The 16,258-nt window shown below is 38.8% G+C and overlaps 1 protein-coding gene across 1 annotated transcript in view; it reads right to left on the reverse strand.

Moving 5' to 3' along the window:
• Usp31 (ubiquitin specific peptidase 31) overlaps nt 1-16,258 on the reverse strand; it is a 64,393-nt gene that overhangs the window by 31,243 nt on the left and 16,892 nt on the right. The window contains exons 2-4 of the mRNA XM_021168785.2: nt 1,510-1,647; nt 399-484; nt 213-305 (exon numbers count right to left, since the gene is read on the reverse strand). Of these exons, the coding sequence (XP_021024444.1) occupies nt 213-305; nt 399-484; nt 1,510-1,647 (317 nt within the window). The remainder of the gene's footprint in view (nt 1-212; nt 306-398; nt 485-1,509; nt 1,648-16,258) is intronic.

The following is a 16,258-nucleotide window of genomic DNA, read 5'->3' on the forward strand; positions in this document are numbered from 1 at the left end:
AGGACAACCAGTTTTAAAAAGACTATGGCATGGGCTTGCCTCTATCAGGTGCCTGCTCAGCTTGCACACCCCGACAGACACTTAGCTTCAAGAATTTAACATTACTATTATACCTATTACTTAACTAAATACATAAAAAGCCTTAACTGGAGGCTACAGAGGAAGAAGTACCCTATCACAGCAGACTGTTAATTTTACACATATATTCTTACCTTGTATGGGGTAGAGGAATTGGCAAAGAAATGCACAGAAAAGGGTCAAAAGTGTTGCTCTGTTTCTGACAATGAGGACATGTCAAGGAAGATCTTTGAAAACAAAAATGTAAAACATTCACATTAAGATAACATAGAACTACATCAGGCAGACAAAACAAGAGGGAACATGTCATTTGCTCCTACCTATACTGGGCTTGAAAAAGTTCTTGTACAAAAGTGCTACACACAGGAAAAGGTCCCTCAGGCATCATATCTGTCTCTGATGGTGGCTTAAAAAAAAAAAAAAAGGAAAAGTCACAGGCCAAAAGTACCAATTCTTGAGTAAAGTTAAGCCTAAAATGTCACAAACACTCAAAGTCCTTTATAAGCTGTATATGGAACCTAGATGCTCTGTAACATACTGTGCTAAAGTAAACAGAACACAGTGCACATGGACTCATTCCCTCAAACAGACTACTGCACACCATGTTTATCACTCTCTAGCCTGTTGAGAGACAGGCCGGCTGTTCCCTAAGTTGTTTCAACCTTTATCTTGATGCTTAATCCACAGTTTGCTTCATATTTTATTCAACTTCTTCATGTCCCTAACTACTAAACATCTGCTACCACATGTAGAGAATACTGTATAGGATGTTAGGATACAAGGACTAGTAACATAGTGCCTGGTCTTTAGGCTGTTCCCATATAGTAAGTCAGCCATATCTACATAGTTCTATGACAGTACAGTGTTCAGGAACAAAAGGACCTTAAATCAGAATAATCCACCAAGTTTCTAAAACTAGAAATTTTGAAATACAGAAGAGACTTGTCACAAACTTCAAAAGCTCCCTGGGGAAATAATCTTCCCATGATATGAACTACTTTATCTATCATATCGAGGATACACATAGAGAAGTTGAGTAAGAAATACTATGTTTCTCAGTAGGACCATTCTGGACTCAGTTCCTATGCTCAAATCCAAGTCTAACAGCAGAGATATTCATACATTTCCTTTCTGGCTATGTTATTTGTCCTACTGATTACAAAGTATGTGTCTTACTGGACTAGAAAGCAACCAACTCCCCACTCCCACCCCCATAAGACTGTAAGGTCCTTAGGGACAGTTGTCTTTACCTTACATTGCCAACGCAATAAGCAGGTAAAATATCCCATAAAGTGTCCACTTAGTTTTATATGCACACAGAGCTAGTCACTACTTAATGCAACAAGCCCAGTGAATATTTGTGAGAAGACTTCCTTCTCTCTTTACCCTCTTCCCTGCTCCCTGACTGAGCCAGGGACTACATGCACTCACCTTCAGAGGAGGCTGGCCACTCTGCTTTACAGCATGATTGAGGTCTTCATGAACTCTATCCAGAAGCCATAGCAGGAACTCCTGGGCATCATGCTGGGAATTTCCTCGATACTGCAACGCATTCTTTGACACAATACTCTGCAAGTAAATAATCAGCACAAATAGTCATGAGTTCTAGCTCTAAAGACTATCATAATTCTGAAAGAGGAATATAAAATCTCAAGGGTGTCCTAAAAAATTCCAGAAAAACAAAACCAGAAGAATATCCTGATAAACTATATTCACTCAACAGCAAGATACTTCTTAGCTGTGATACTGGCATAAGGTACTAATAACAAGAAAACCAATAGACTTTTAAAGGACTCTTATGCTACTTTTGTTGACTTTTCTGTAAATTTAAAATTATTCTAAGAATTAAAAGCTTAGGAATATGTTTTTTAAATTAATATAGTAATTGTACAGCGAAGGTGTCGTGAAGTAGAAGACAAGCTAGAGGATAATGATATCTCAAGACATGTCCCTTAAGCCCTAAAGGATAAAGACAGGAATCAAGGGCGTGGGGTGGGGGCAGAGAAACATATTTAAGCAGACAAAGTAGTAAGGAAGTATGGCACCTTTATGAAAGACCAAGAAGTCCAAGAGACCTGAAAACGCAGGTCTGCAAGGAAGAGCAAGAGGAATGAGTAAAGACGAGACTAGTTCAGAAAGAACTTAGAAAGCAAATCAAAGATGATACAGGAAGCCAGGAAATGGTTTTAAGTGAACTAAGACCACATGCTCTGAGAAGATGGACTATTCTTAAGTATAAAGAAGTGACTTTTGGGAACTGTTACAGAATAATGCATGCAGAACATTTTACAGATAAATGAGACAAACTGCATTCCAACTTTAGCAAATGAGTGTTTAATTTGGAGTAGGGGGTGGTACACAGTGGTAAAGCAGTTGGGAAACAAAATAAGGAAAGAAAATATGAGTCTAAGACAACACTGTGAAGACATACATGAAAAGGCAAATTTGCAAGAGATTTAGAAATATGTCATAATCAACGGAATTTGTGGCCTATTAGAGACTTAGGAAGTAGGCCTCTATGCCACCCATGTCTGTTCAGACAAATTTTTACATACATCAAGACAGAAGGGAAAAAGAGAAAGAGGATGATAAATTCTCTTTCAAATCTACTACGCCTGAAGTTCTGTGGTTCCTCTAAGAGGAGGGCAGGGCAGACAACTAAGGAAGTACTCATGCGGGCTCAGTGCAAAAGTCTACACTAAAAACAAAAATACAAAAGTCACAGATGAGTGATTGTAATCACAGATACCACTGAGATTGCCCAGTGATATCAGGAGACATCAAGCCAGAGGAGAAAACTCAGAAAACACATATATTCAGGTATGGGAGGATATCAAAGGAAACTGAGAAAAGAAGTCACTAGAGCTGTGGCCAAGAAAAATCAAGAGCACAATGTCTAAAGAGTCAAATGAAGAGATTCATGGGGGAAATGGCCTACAAGGTAAAGAATGACAAAGCAAACCAAGCAACTACAAACTGGATCTAGAGAGATAATATCCCAGCAGGCTCTTGCCATGTAAACCTGACAACCTCAGTTTGATTCCCAAAACCCATGTAAAGGTCGGTGGAGAGAACAAAACCAACGCTACAGAGTTGTACTCTGACCTCCACACAGATGACATAGTATGTACACATCCCCACACACATCACACAGGTACACATGACATAGTATGTGTACATAGATGACATAGTATGTACACAGAGAGAGAGAGAATGAGAATCACAAACTGTCTGCTTTATTTCCAATTAAGAAAAATAATAAAGACCAAAAAAAAAAAAAAAAAGAAAGAAAGAAGAAACAGGATGTAATTTAATTGTAAAGAACTGTCACAGCTTGATGACAATTACATGTAAGTAACAAAAAAAGTTGACTATAAAATACTTTGAGATTAGGTTTGGGAGAAAGAGTCAAAGAGATATGAGAAATAATACATGTGACACAAATAAAGCACACCAGTAAACAAGAGAGGGACGTTCACACCAAATATCTCATCAGTTGGGAGCCTGGAACAAGAGGATTGTGTGTGTTCAAGGCCAGCCTGAACTACAGAGACTGACCCTGTCTCAAAAAAAAAAAAAAAAAATAGTGGAGGAAGGACCTGATAACAAACAGAGCTATAAGAATACAACATAGATGTCATCCAGAAACAGGGGACAGATACAGGTCTGCCTTCACTACACTACCCAACTTCTCCCAGAAGAGGTCAGACTTCTTTCTTGGTCTATTTGTACTTATTTATCTATCTCCATTGATAAATTGGTCTCTTCCCTGGTGGTCTAATGATTAAGATTCAACCCTCCTGAAGTCTGCCTCCTGATCTCTCCTGATCACTGTAAAATGTGTTGGCTTGTGGCCTTCTGTTCCTTCACCTATGAGCATCAAAACAAAGTCATATTGGTATGTGCCATAGAAGAATGGAGATGACTAGGTAGCTGGAGATGAAGCTAAAGAGAATACCAGGAATGTCATTAAGGTTTTTTATTTCTGACTTGGGTAATGATCATGAATAAACCTAAAAATAAGAAACCCAAAGAGTTCTGAACAAGCTGAATTTGAGGCATCTATGTATCACCCCAAATACAGCTGCCCATGGCTCAGGAAAAAGATCTAGAGGAGTGATTCAAATCAGAAAGGCATATGGCTATCAAATGAGCAAAGAGAACTGCTCAAGCACTATCTAGTGAGAAGAGCAGCCACCAGGCCAGGATCTTGACAACATGAGCCTAACAAAAAGAAATGAGACTGGTCAAGGAAGTTCACACAAACTGAACCTCGAGGAGATGAAAGCAACAATGCAAAATACCAGAGAAAAGCCAAGTAACACAAGCACTGGGGTGGTCATCCTCTGGGCTCACTTGCCCATTTGATCTCAGTGAAGCAAATATCTATCACAAAGGAGTAAAGCAGAAGACAAGGAAGGAAACGGAACAGCTTCTACTGACTATTCTCCATATCCCAGAAGCTGAGCTGTGCAAGCAAGGCAATCTGTGACTACCTAGAGAGAGGCAGCTAATGGAAAAGAGATCTGAAGATCATTCTTCAGCTCAAAGAGGGGATATTCAAAAAGTAGAGGAATTCTCCTTCAACAGGCTAGGGGTTCAGGCAACAGAAGCAAGTGAAGACAGTCCTACACAGATGAACTACAGCTAGGAGAAGATACTGGTTCCACCAGTTTGCATAGTTTGCTTTACAGAGGGAACAGAACAACTAAGAGCTCTCAAGTATCATGGGAGAGATAACGAGTCTGACAGCATGTAGCTAGGTCACAGCCACTGTCAGAAGCACAGCAACCCTCTGCTCTAAACACACGGGTAATTTATTCAGCTCATGTATCCTAGAAACAAATTAACCAAAATCACAACCTTCCCTGTGTATCAGTGAAACTTTACATACAGCAGCCTCTAAAATTTCAGGACCAGGTCAACATTTAACTTATCAAGATTGCATTAAGCTTCCTTATAGTTCTTACAGCTAACACTTCAAGTCATCCAGACTCACCCACCAATTACCGAGTACCAAGATACTGTACTAGGTTGTCAAGTAAGGCTGAACAAGCAACTGAACTATATCAAACCTAACTAGGATAAAATCTATCCTGGATCAATCCCATCCTCAATCACCACATCAGAAACTGAAGGAACTGAAGGAAAAGAAAACCCCACTGAACAAACACAAAAGCTCCTCTTTCTGCCACTTTTAGCCCCTCAACATGGTGACATCTCACCCAAAGACACTCAAGGGACTATTTAATCTTACCTCTTCCCTAGACAAAACAAAATAGAAAAAATAATTATTGAGTGTGTGCCTCAGAAAAAAAGCAAGTCACCTAAGTGCCACCAGCTACCAGATATGTCTGATTCACTGAATAAGCAAGTAAGAGAGAACCTGGTGGTCAAAGTCTTTAACTGTCTCAACGCCCACAGCCCTGGCAAGTGATTTCATCATGTTCTAAGTCATATCTAATCCTACCTTCATTTGTCTTTTAAGATTTTTTTTTCACTATTAAGTCTCAATTTATTTAATGTCCTAAATTTAGTCACTATATTTTTTTAGGTTTTTTTTTAAAGATGTTTATTTTATGTATGTGAATACACTGTTGCTGTCTTCAGACACACCAGAAGAGGGCATCAGATCCCATTACAGATGGTTATGAGCCACCATGTGGTTACTGCGAATTAAACTCAGGGCCTCTGAAAAAGCAGTCAGTGCTCTTAACTGCTAAGCCATCTCTCCAGCCCTTGAAGTTTTTAGTAGCTTATTATCACTAGCTTCTGCTGAATGACAGCATATGTTGAAGCATTAAAATTACACAATACATTGCTTCTGTGAAAAGTAAAACATGAACCTCCCTAAACTTAACTTCACACACTTGTGTCTGCTTTGTAGAACCTGGGTATTTCTGCTTGGAAAATATTAAACAGAGTCTATTGGTTTAAGACCTATATTTCCTACTATAATTAGACCAATTGTCTCCTAACTTGATGATCCTTACAGACACCAAATAAAAGTCAAAACATTTGCAAGACCCTTAAGCTTCATAATATCTTTTAACCAAGTAACATTCTTTTCCCCCTCAAAACAAACAGAATGAATTAGGAACATAGCTCAAAGTAAAGTCTACACAGTTAGAACTATAAACCTGCAGACATGAGGCTCTATGAGGAGAGATCCTCATAGAGCCCCCTAAACAGGCAGCAACATCTCATGCCCGAGGGAAAACACTGACTGGTCACAGACATTCATTATCTGACTGCAAGACAAAAACAATAAACACAGTAATGATGTCGGTTTCATTTCATGGGAAACAGATAACATAATATTGATCTGACATGACTGACTGATCAGGAGTTGAGCTACTCACCTGGGGACAGTGTTTTTGTAAGATTCATCAAACAATCACTATCTACTTTCTTTGCCAGAAAAGAAAATGGAATTTATTTCCTAAGGGTTTGGGGAGCTGGCCCAGTAATATGGCTCAGCAGGTAAAGATACTTGCCACCAAGCCTGATAAATCTGAGTTTGATCCCTAGGATCTACATGATAGAAGGAGAGAACTAACTCTCACTAGATGTCCTCTGACATCCATATACACACAAAATTAGTGAATAGAATGTTGAAAACAGTCACAGAATTCAGAAGGACAAGTACATAGATTGAGGATTCCTAGTCTAAAATGTTCCAAAATAAAAATTTTGTATGTCTCTGTGTGTGTGGTGGTGGTGGTGGTGGTATAGTATGTGTGTAGTGTAGTATATATGCATAAATGCGCAATGTGCATGCCTGTGCAGGTGCAGAGGCAACGAGATGTCCAAGGTCCTGCCCTCCCTCCTACTCCCTCTCTTTGTCAAAACAGGGCCTAATGATAGCCCTGCCTGGTCCTGAAATTACTATGTAGACTGTATTGGACCTCAAACTCAGAGATCTGCCTGCCTCTGCCTCCCCAGTGCTGGGACTAAAGGCACTCACCACCATCCTTCTGGCATCCTCCTTCTTCTTTTGAGTTAGGGTTTCTGACTCAACCTAGAATTAGGATAGGAGCCTGCAAGCCCTAGAGATCCTTCTGTGTCTACCCTACATAGCATACAACCCCAGGACATCTCATTATATACACAAATATTTCTAAATCCAAAACCAAATCTGAAACTCTAAACACTTCTCATTCTAGGTATTTCAGATAAAGGATATTCAACTTGTATCTACTATTTTAAAGAAATATATGAAATATGAGCATCTAAATGCACAGATAGTATCTAAAGTAAAATTAGTTTTCTAAACTAATGCTAGAAATAACTAAGCATTTGTCTGTTTTTAATCTAATTTTTGGGATAACTACTAAGTTATCTAAGCCTTAGGGGTTGATCTTTGTGAGAATGGGTGAGTGCTACACATCAGAAGGGCAAGGAAACAGTGAAAAAGGCAAAGTACTTACATAGCAGTATGTCACACAGGGTACAGAATGGGGCTGTGATCAAACAGTACTGTGTCCTTCATCTACTCCCTCACCCTCACCTCCTCTGTGGAGGCCGCCCTTTAGCCTACCAATACAAATCTGGCAACAGACCCTGGAAGACAAACTCTAAGGTCTGTACATTCTGGCATACTAAGTCTCCACTGCAACCTCTAACCTTTACTCTCCTTCCTTAGAAGGATCTGAATCACAGCTTACCAAGCCTGGCTACACATCACAGTCATCTGGGAAACTGCCAAATCAAGCCAGACAAACAAAGCTCATCTCCTGACAAGAGCAGAGATATAACATCATTAGTCTATGGCACAACCTGAGCACTCCAAGTCTTTGTCAACTGTAATATTTCTAGTGACTCTACATCTAAAGTGAAAAGAGACTCAGACCAAATGGGAACAGGCTGGAAAAGCTCTGATTTCACTTTTAAATCACCAAATCTTATGAGAAGCTCCAGAGGCCCCTTCATAACTGTGTATCACTTAAGACAATATTAACTGTTAAGATTTACTGAGTGCATATACTGTATTGGGCTCAAAGTAACTATGGGTGTCATTCCCTACAAAATCCATCCTGAGAAAAATTCCACGTTACAGTATTAGTAGTCACAAATGATGTGGTGGTTCACACTTTAATCCCAACACTTAGGAGGCAGAGACATGTGTAAGAAGTCGGCCATCAGTGGAAAGAGAGGCCCATTGGTCGTGCAAACTTTGTGTACCTCAGTATAGGGGAACACCAGGGCCAAGAAGTGGGAGTGGGTGGGTAGGGGAGTGGGGTGGGAGGGTATGGGGGACTTTTGGGATAGCACTGGAAATGTAAATGAAGAAAATACCTAATTAAAAAAAAAAGAAAAAAAATCGTCATTAAAAAAAAAAAAAGAAGAAGTGTGTATACAGCTAGCCACCTCATAAAAAAAAAAAAAAATCTCTGAGTTTCAGGGCAAACTGATCTACAGGTGATTTTCAGGTCAGCTAGGGCTATGCAGAGTCCTTGTTTCAAAACAAAAACAAAATCAACAGCAAAAATAAAATTTGAAAGAACTATGAAGTAGCTTGTCCAAAGCAAACACTCAGCCTTTAGACATTTCTGACCATGACTTTCCACTGACAAATAAAGCAAAGCATCTTGCAACAATCGTAGCCCGGTGTGTCAACTGAGGCTGACACAGGACTTAAAATTCTCTCACACTGAATGTCAATCGTCTGTGTAGTCAACAATATGTTTAGAGACTGAACAGCTACACTCACCAGGAGGCTTCTAGAAGTTTATTTGCTAATTTTAAGTAAACCTTTGTTCATCTGTTTCCATTTTATTTTAAGTGTATTCTTCCTATAATAAATGTAGCCTAGAGGGCCAGTGAGAAGGCTCAGCAGGTAAAGACAATAATAGCTGTACAAGACTAATAACCTGAGTTCAAGTCCTAGAACTTACTAAAGGTAAGAAGAATACTTACCAAAAAATAGGCACTTAGGCATATGGGAATGCTCACACTAATAAACAAACAAGCAAAATATAACCCAAAACAAACAAAATATAGCCTGAAACAAAAATGCAGTTTATCTAATGGGGATAGTATTTTAACAGTAAGGAGGCGGGCACACCTGTGAACACAAGTAACACCAGCACTTCTGCTCAAATTCCTGGCCCAAGAGGGACCAGCCCAGAGACAGGATCCTTCAGGTTTCCGTCTGCAACCTGGAGCTGACCCTGTGCCACAGCTCTCAATACCCAAATTCATCTTGGAGAAAACTGGTCTCCCAAGCCACAGTCATAGACACCAATACCATCTAACACCAGAGATATCCAGCTGCCGAGAGGCAAGGGTAAAAACATAAACAACAGAAACCAAGGCTACTTGGCATCATCAGAACCCAGTTCTCCCACCACAGCAAGCCCTGGATACCCCAACACATGAGAAAAGCAAGATTGTGATTTTAAAATCAATCATATCTCATGATGATGATAGAGGACTTTAAGAAGAAATAAGTCCCTTAAAGAAATACAGGAGAACAAAGGTAAATGGTAGAGGCCCTTAAAGAAGAAACACAAAAATCCCTTAAAGAATTACAGGAAAACACAACCAAACAGGTGAAGGAATTGAACAAAATCACCCAGGATCTAAAAATGGAAATAGAATCAATAAAGAAATCACAAAGGGAGACAACTCTGGAGATGGAAGACCTAGGAAAGAGATCAGGAGTCATAGATGCAAACATCACCAACAGAATACAAGAGATAGAAGAGAGAATATCAGGTACAGAAGATACTATAGAAAACATTGACACAACAGTCATAGAAAATGCAAAATGCAAAAGGCTCCTAACCCAAAACATCCAGGAAATCCAGGACACAATGAGAAGACCAAACCTAAAGATAATAGATTTAGAAGAGAGAAAAGATTCCCAACTTAAAGAGCCAGTAAGTATCTTCAACAAAATTATAGAAGAAAACTCCCCTAACCTAAAGAAAGAGATGCCATAAACAAAAAGCCTACAGAACTCCAAATAAACTGGACCAGAAAAGAAATTCCTCCTGTCACATAATAATCAAAACACCAAATGTACAAAAATAGAATATTAAAAGCAGTAAGGGAAAAAGGACAATTAACATATAAAGGCAGACCTATCAGAATTACACCAGACTTCTCACTAGAGAGTATGAAAACTAGAAGGTCCTGGACAGGTGTCGTACTGACCCTAAGACAACACAAATGCCAGCCCAGGCTACAATACCCAACAAAACTCTCAATTACCATAGATGGAGAAACCAAGATATTCCATGACAAAAACAAATTTATACAGTATCTTTCCACAAATCCAGCCCTACAAAGGATAACAGATGGAAACCACCAACACAAGGAGGGAAACTACACCCTAGAAAAAGCAAGAAAGTAATCTTCTTTCAACAAACCCAAAAGAAGATAGCCACACAAACATAATTCCACTTCTAACAAAAATAACAGGAAGCAACATCACTATTCCTTAATACCTCTTAACATCAATGGACTCAATTCCCCAATAAAAAGACATAGACTAACAGACTGGATCTGTAAACAGGACCCAGAATTTTGCTGCATACAGGAAACGTACCTCAATGTCAAAACAGACACTACCTCAGAGTAAAGGGCTGGAAAACAATTTTCCAAACAAATGGTCCCACAAAACAAGCTGGAGTAGCCATTCTAATATTGAATAAAATCGACTTTCAACCAAAAGTTATCAAAAAAAAAAAAAAAAAACAAGGAAGGATAACATACTCATCAAAGGAAAAATCTACCAAGATAAACTCTCAATTCTGAACATCTATGCTCCAAATGCAAGGGCAGCCACATTCATAAAAGAAATTTTACTAAATTCCAAAACACACATTGCACCGCATACAATAGTAGTAAAAGACTTCAACACCCCACTCTCATCAATAGACAGATCATGGAAACAGAGACTAAACAGAGACACAGTGAAACTAACAGAAGTTATGAACCAAATGGATTTAACAGGTATCTATAGAACATTTCATCCTAAAACAAAAGAATATACCTTCTTCTCAGCACCTCATAGTACCTTCTCCAAAACTGACCATATAATCCGTCACAAAACAGACCTCAACAGATACAAGAAGACTGAAATAATCCCATGCATCCTATCTGATCACCACGGACTAAGGCTGGGCTTCAATAACAACAAAGACAACAGAAAGTCCATGTACACATGGAAGCTGAACAACTCTCTACTCAATGAAACTTGGTCAATGAAGAAATAAAGAAAGAAATTAAAGACTTTTGAGAATTTAATGAAAATAAAGGCACAACATACCCAAGCTTATGGGACAATGAAAGCAGTGCTAAGAGGAAAACTCATAGCTCTGAGGGCCTCCAAAAAGAAACTGAAGAGAGCATATACTAGCAGCTTAACAGCACACCTGAAAGGTCTAGAACAAAAAGAAGCAAACACACCTAAGAGTAGTAGATGGCAGGAAATAATCAAACTCAGGGCTGAAATCAACCAAGTAGAAACAAAAAGAATATACAAAGAATCCAGAAAAATCAATCAATCTCTCTCTCTCAATCTCTTTCTCTCTCTCTCTCTCTCTCTCTCTCTCTCTCTCTCTCTCTCTCCTTACTTCCTTCTTTCTTTTGTTCTTTCTTCTTCTTGTTCCTTCTTCCTTTTGTTCTTTGTTTTTTATCAAATATAATCTAACAGGAATCAAACTGAAAAAGGAAACTTCAGTTGAGAAAAAGTCTCCATCAGACTGTCTAATAGGCAAAAGGTCATTATTTTCTTGACTGTGCCATCCCTGAATAGCTGGAATAAGAAATCAGACTGCACAAGATAGTAATTCTATTCCTTCATGACCTCTTCTTCAGTGCCTGCCTACAGGTTCATGTTTGATTTCCTGTCTTGACTACCACTCATAATGTACTGTAAGATATAAGATGAAATAAACTCTTCCCTCTCTGAGAGAGAGAGAGAGAGAGAGAGAGAGAGAGAGAGAGAGAGAGAGAGAGAGAGAGAGAAAAGGAAAGAATTGAAATGATGAACTTCACAAGTAAATAGATAGAGTTAGAAAAAGTCATTCCGAGATCAGTGCCTTGCCCAGCCCTCATCAGAGAAGTTACCTCTTGAAGTAGATGAGAACTAACACAGAGACCCACACCTGAATGATGTGTAGAGAGTGGAAGGCTTTGGCATACTCAGGCCTAAATGTGGTGACTTCGTGAAATCCCTTCCCTCAAGGCTCAGAAGTCTGAAAGAAGAGGAGGCAGAAAGACTGTAAGAGCCAGAAGTGATGACACCAAGGAAAGAGTATCTTCCAGGACAGCAAGACTTAATGTATATATGAACTCTCAGAGACTGTGGCAGCATGCATGTGCACATATTAAGCCAGATGGGGAGTCTCAGCACTGTGAAGGGAAATGGTCACATGCTCCACCCCTAATCGAGAAGCTATGTGCATGTGAGGCCTGCTGACAGAGGGAAAATCATTTTCTACAGGGCAGCCATGCTGGGTATGTTAAGGATACTTCAGCACAGGCCCCATGATCAATTATATGTTTCCAATGTTTTGTCTTAGTTTGGTTTTTTTTGACATTTTTGTCGTACTGACCTTTTGCTTGTTTATTTTGACTTCTTTGAGGGCTGTTTCTTGGGGTTTGGGGGGTTTGGTTTGGTTTTCTTCATTTTGAGAAAGAGAAAGAGAACATAAAGTTGGGTGAATAGGTCATTGGAAAAATCTGTAAGGAATTGGTGGTAAGGGAAAGTGAAATCAAAATATATTTTCAAGAAAAAAATAAGTATAGGAAAATCATTTCATGTCTTATTAAATCCAAAGATGCTCCAAAAAAAAAAAAAAAGCAAAACAAACAAAAAGAAAAAAGTAAGGAGGCATTCAGAATATTTAGGAGAACCAAGTGGCAGCATGTGACTACTTCTCTGCCCAGCATCCTAAGATTCTAGAGAGCAACCAGACACCTCCCTCTTCTTTCATCAGGCCAAGTAAAGGCAGGGGCTCTGCACTTCATACTGTTCAAGCTGCTCTGCCTCAACAGATTCATGCTTGCTGACCTCTGCATACGGAGGGAGCTGACTCCAGGTCTAGTCAGCTCAGCTCACCACAATATATTTATATATCCCAATTAAGTAACAAGTAATTCAAAAGTGTCTTCTTTTCTCCTCCTTGGTATTTCCCAATACAATGTACAATTCCTCCCAACAATAGCAAAACAAGGCCTTTTTCTTTTTTTAAAGGAAGGTGAGAAATTTTGGCTTGGAATTTAAAAGCAAACGCCTAAACCTGACACAACAAAATGGTAATCATAAGGGAAGCATATTAGTCATAACCATCTAAGCATCAAAGAAGAAAACTGAAAAAGTCATCTAAATATTTAAGGAACTAGTACATATTGCTACCACAGAATATAAAAATGTTTTATTTTAAAAGCATCAAAATGTACAATTTAAGTTTATACAGTTTAAAAGAACTGGTACTTTAATAAAGCATTTAACTTCAAAAAAAAAAAAAAAAAAAAAGACTTACAAAGCCTAAAACTAAAATTTTCTGGGGCAAAGTGACAGCTGCCAGTATAGAGCAACTTAGGAGGGAAAGAGAAAGAGAATTCCATCTACTCACTGGCTTCCAGAGGCTAGGAATACAGCTAAGTGTCCCAGGAAGAGAAATAGCACAGCAGTGTCAGCTTCCCGATCAGACAGAAGGAAGCCAGAGAGAAGCATAACCCTGTCAGTGCTTCCTGAGGTAGAAGCAACCTATTCCACTTAGGAAGCTGAGTAAGTGGAAAAGGCAAAGAGTGGAAGAAATAGGCAAGGCTAACCTTGCTTAACTACCCATCGGTACAAACATGCACATATAATTATCCCTCTGGAGACTGGTTCCACAGCATCTGTGGATAGTTAAACTACAGATGTTCAAGTACCTTATAAAATAAATGGCTTAGTACTTCCATTTAGCCTATGGACATCCTAATATAAATTAATCTCTAAATTACCATGAGATATAATACAATGTACATCATTGGTATAGAACTGTATTGTCTCGGGAACAATAATTGGGAGTAGGGGGTTCGTACACATTGGCTACACATGTGCTTTTCTCCTTTCTGGAGAACGCAGACTACCAGACAATAGACTATTTCATACAAGAGGAAAGAAAAACAAACAGACAGACAGACAGATGCATGCACACACACACACAGCATATACCCTCCTGATTCTGGAGACGCTGACATTTGATACCTGACCTGTATTTCTGACTAACCTTTTTAAACAAGGAATCCAAACTATTGTAAAAAAAGACTCTTGCTTTGAATCCTTTTGCTTCTACTGCCTCTTTACAGCTGAAACATTTATTAGGAGTCACCAAGAGATGGTATTCCTAAGTAAATCCATAAAGTTTCACAATACATCATACATTTATAATGCCATAAACCCACGGTAAACCCAATAAATCTTAATCGGCTTTTAAGTTACAGGTTACGCATCTCTCTCCACCCCCCACACTGCATGCTTGTCAGTCAAACCAGGCCAACTTCCTCAGGCTCAGGGAGACAAAGTCTCTCTCTGCTTGTTGAACTTTACAATGTGATCTCATTAAAACCAGCCCAGATGAAGAGCCTCCAAGTTTTTTTCCTATCAAAAGACAATTTAGAATCTTCCCACAGCCTAAATCTGGTGTGGCCCAATCTTGACCAATTTTATTTTGATTATGTCTTGGTCATTTTCCAAAAGAAAGTCTGTGGATACTTAGCAAAGGGAAGCCTGTGGAGTCAAAATAGAGTGATACCTAATGGCAAAATGTTAGTATCACACAGATCCACTTGCACTTTCTAGACTTTGTTGGTATCAGGACACCTGCCTCCTATGTATGATGTTCTGACACTGATCCCCAGATCTGCACTAAATCTGTAAAATGGTTTCCACTTAGTAACATAAAAGATTCCTTTTTAAATTTCAAAAAAGCATTCTTTCCAACTGCTAGAGGACAGTCAACCCTGTAAAACTGGGTAACAACATGATTTAAGGTAACTTCTGACAGGAATGTCACCATTACTAGCCTGAAGAAATGAATAAAAGATGTACGTAAAAAAGTTCATCATGACTAGAAGTCACTTAAATGTCCCCAGATAGATACTACATGTTCATGGAATGAGCTACAAAAATTTTATTGGACAAAACTACTCAAAATACAATATGAAACAGAAATTGCATAATGCAAAATTATACATACAAACATAAATAAATACATCAATGGATTAATATCAATTATAGTGTAGATATGTTGGAGAGGAGTTTGACACTCCTGGGCCAGTTATGCAGTTACTATACAACCCAGCAATTCTACTCTTAGTACATATCCGGAAGAAATAAAAACATACATCCACTCAAAAACCTGAATACAATGTTCCTAGTAGCACCATGTATGCAGTCTGTCTTTCAAAGGACCAAAAAGAAAAGACAACATAAATACAGGTGAGGACAGAAGGGACACACCTGAAATACCAGCATTTGAAAGGCTAAATAGAAAAGGCAAGGTCTGAACCAGGCTACCTAATGAGTTCCTGGTCAGACTAGGTTACATAAACTATCACAAGAAGCCAAACCAAACAAATAAACAAAATGGACTGTTCATATATAATTATTTCTGTTGTGCAAAGAAATAAAGTGCATGCATGCTACAAAGCACTGAGCTTTTAAAGCAACATGCTAAATGAAAGAAGCCAGAAAACAAAGGCCACATATCACAAGTTTATGTGAAGTATCCAGAACAAGTATGGCTATGGGGACAGAAAGCAGATAAGTAAGGCTATAAAGCTGAGGAAGTAGAGTGACCACTAGTTTTTTGGGCTTTTTTGGTTTTTCGAGACAGGTTTCTCTGTGTTACCCTGGCTGTCCTGGAACTCACTTTGTAGACCAGGCTGGCCTCGAACTCAGAAATCCGCCTGCCTCTGCCTCCGGAGTGCTGGGATTAAAGGCGTGCGCCACCACGCCCAGCTTGTGACCACTAGTCTTAAGGGAATGTAGGTTTCTGGAATTGTGGTGGTTGCAAAACTCCCGAAAAATCTCAAATCTTGTTTATGTCCCTATACACATAAAATACATGATTTAGTGTAAGTATTGTATCTCAATAAAATTGATTTTTAAACCAATAAATACTTAGTATCTAATTTGAAATAACGATGAAGGAGAGACAAAATGAGTAAAGGA

The sequence above is a fragment of the Mus caroli genome, chromosome 7 (assembly GCF_900094665.2).
Source record: "Mus caroli chromosome 7, CAROLI_EIJ_v1.1, whole genome shotgun sequence".
Lineage (NCBI taxonomy): Eukaryota > Metazoa > Chordata > Mammalia > Rodentia > Muridae > Mus > Mus caroli.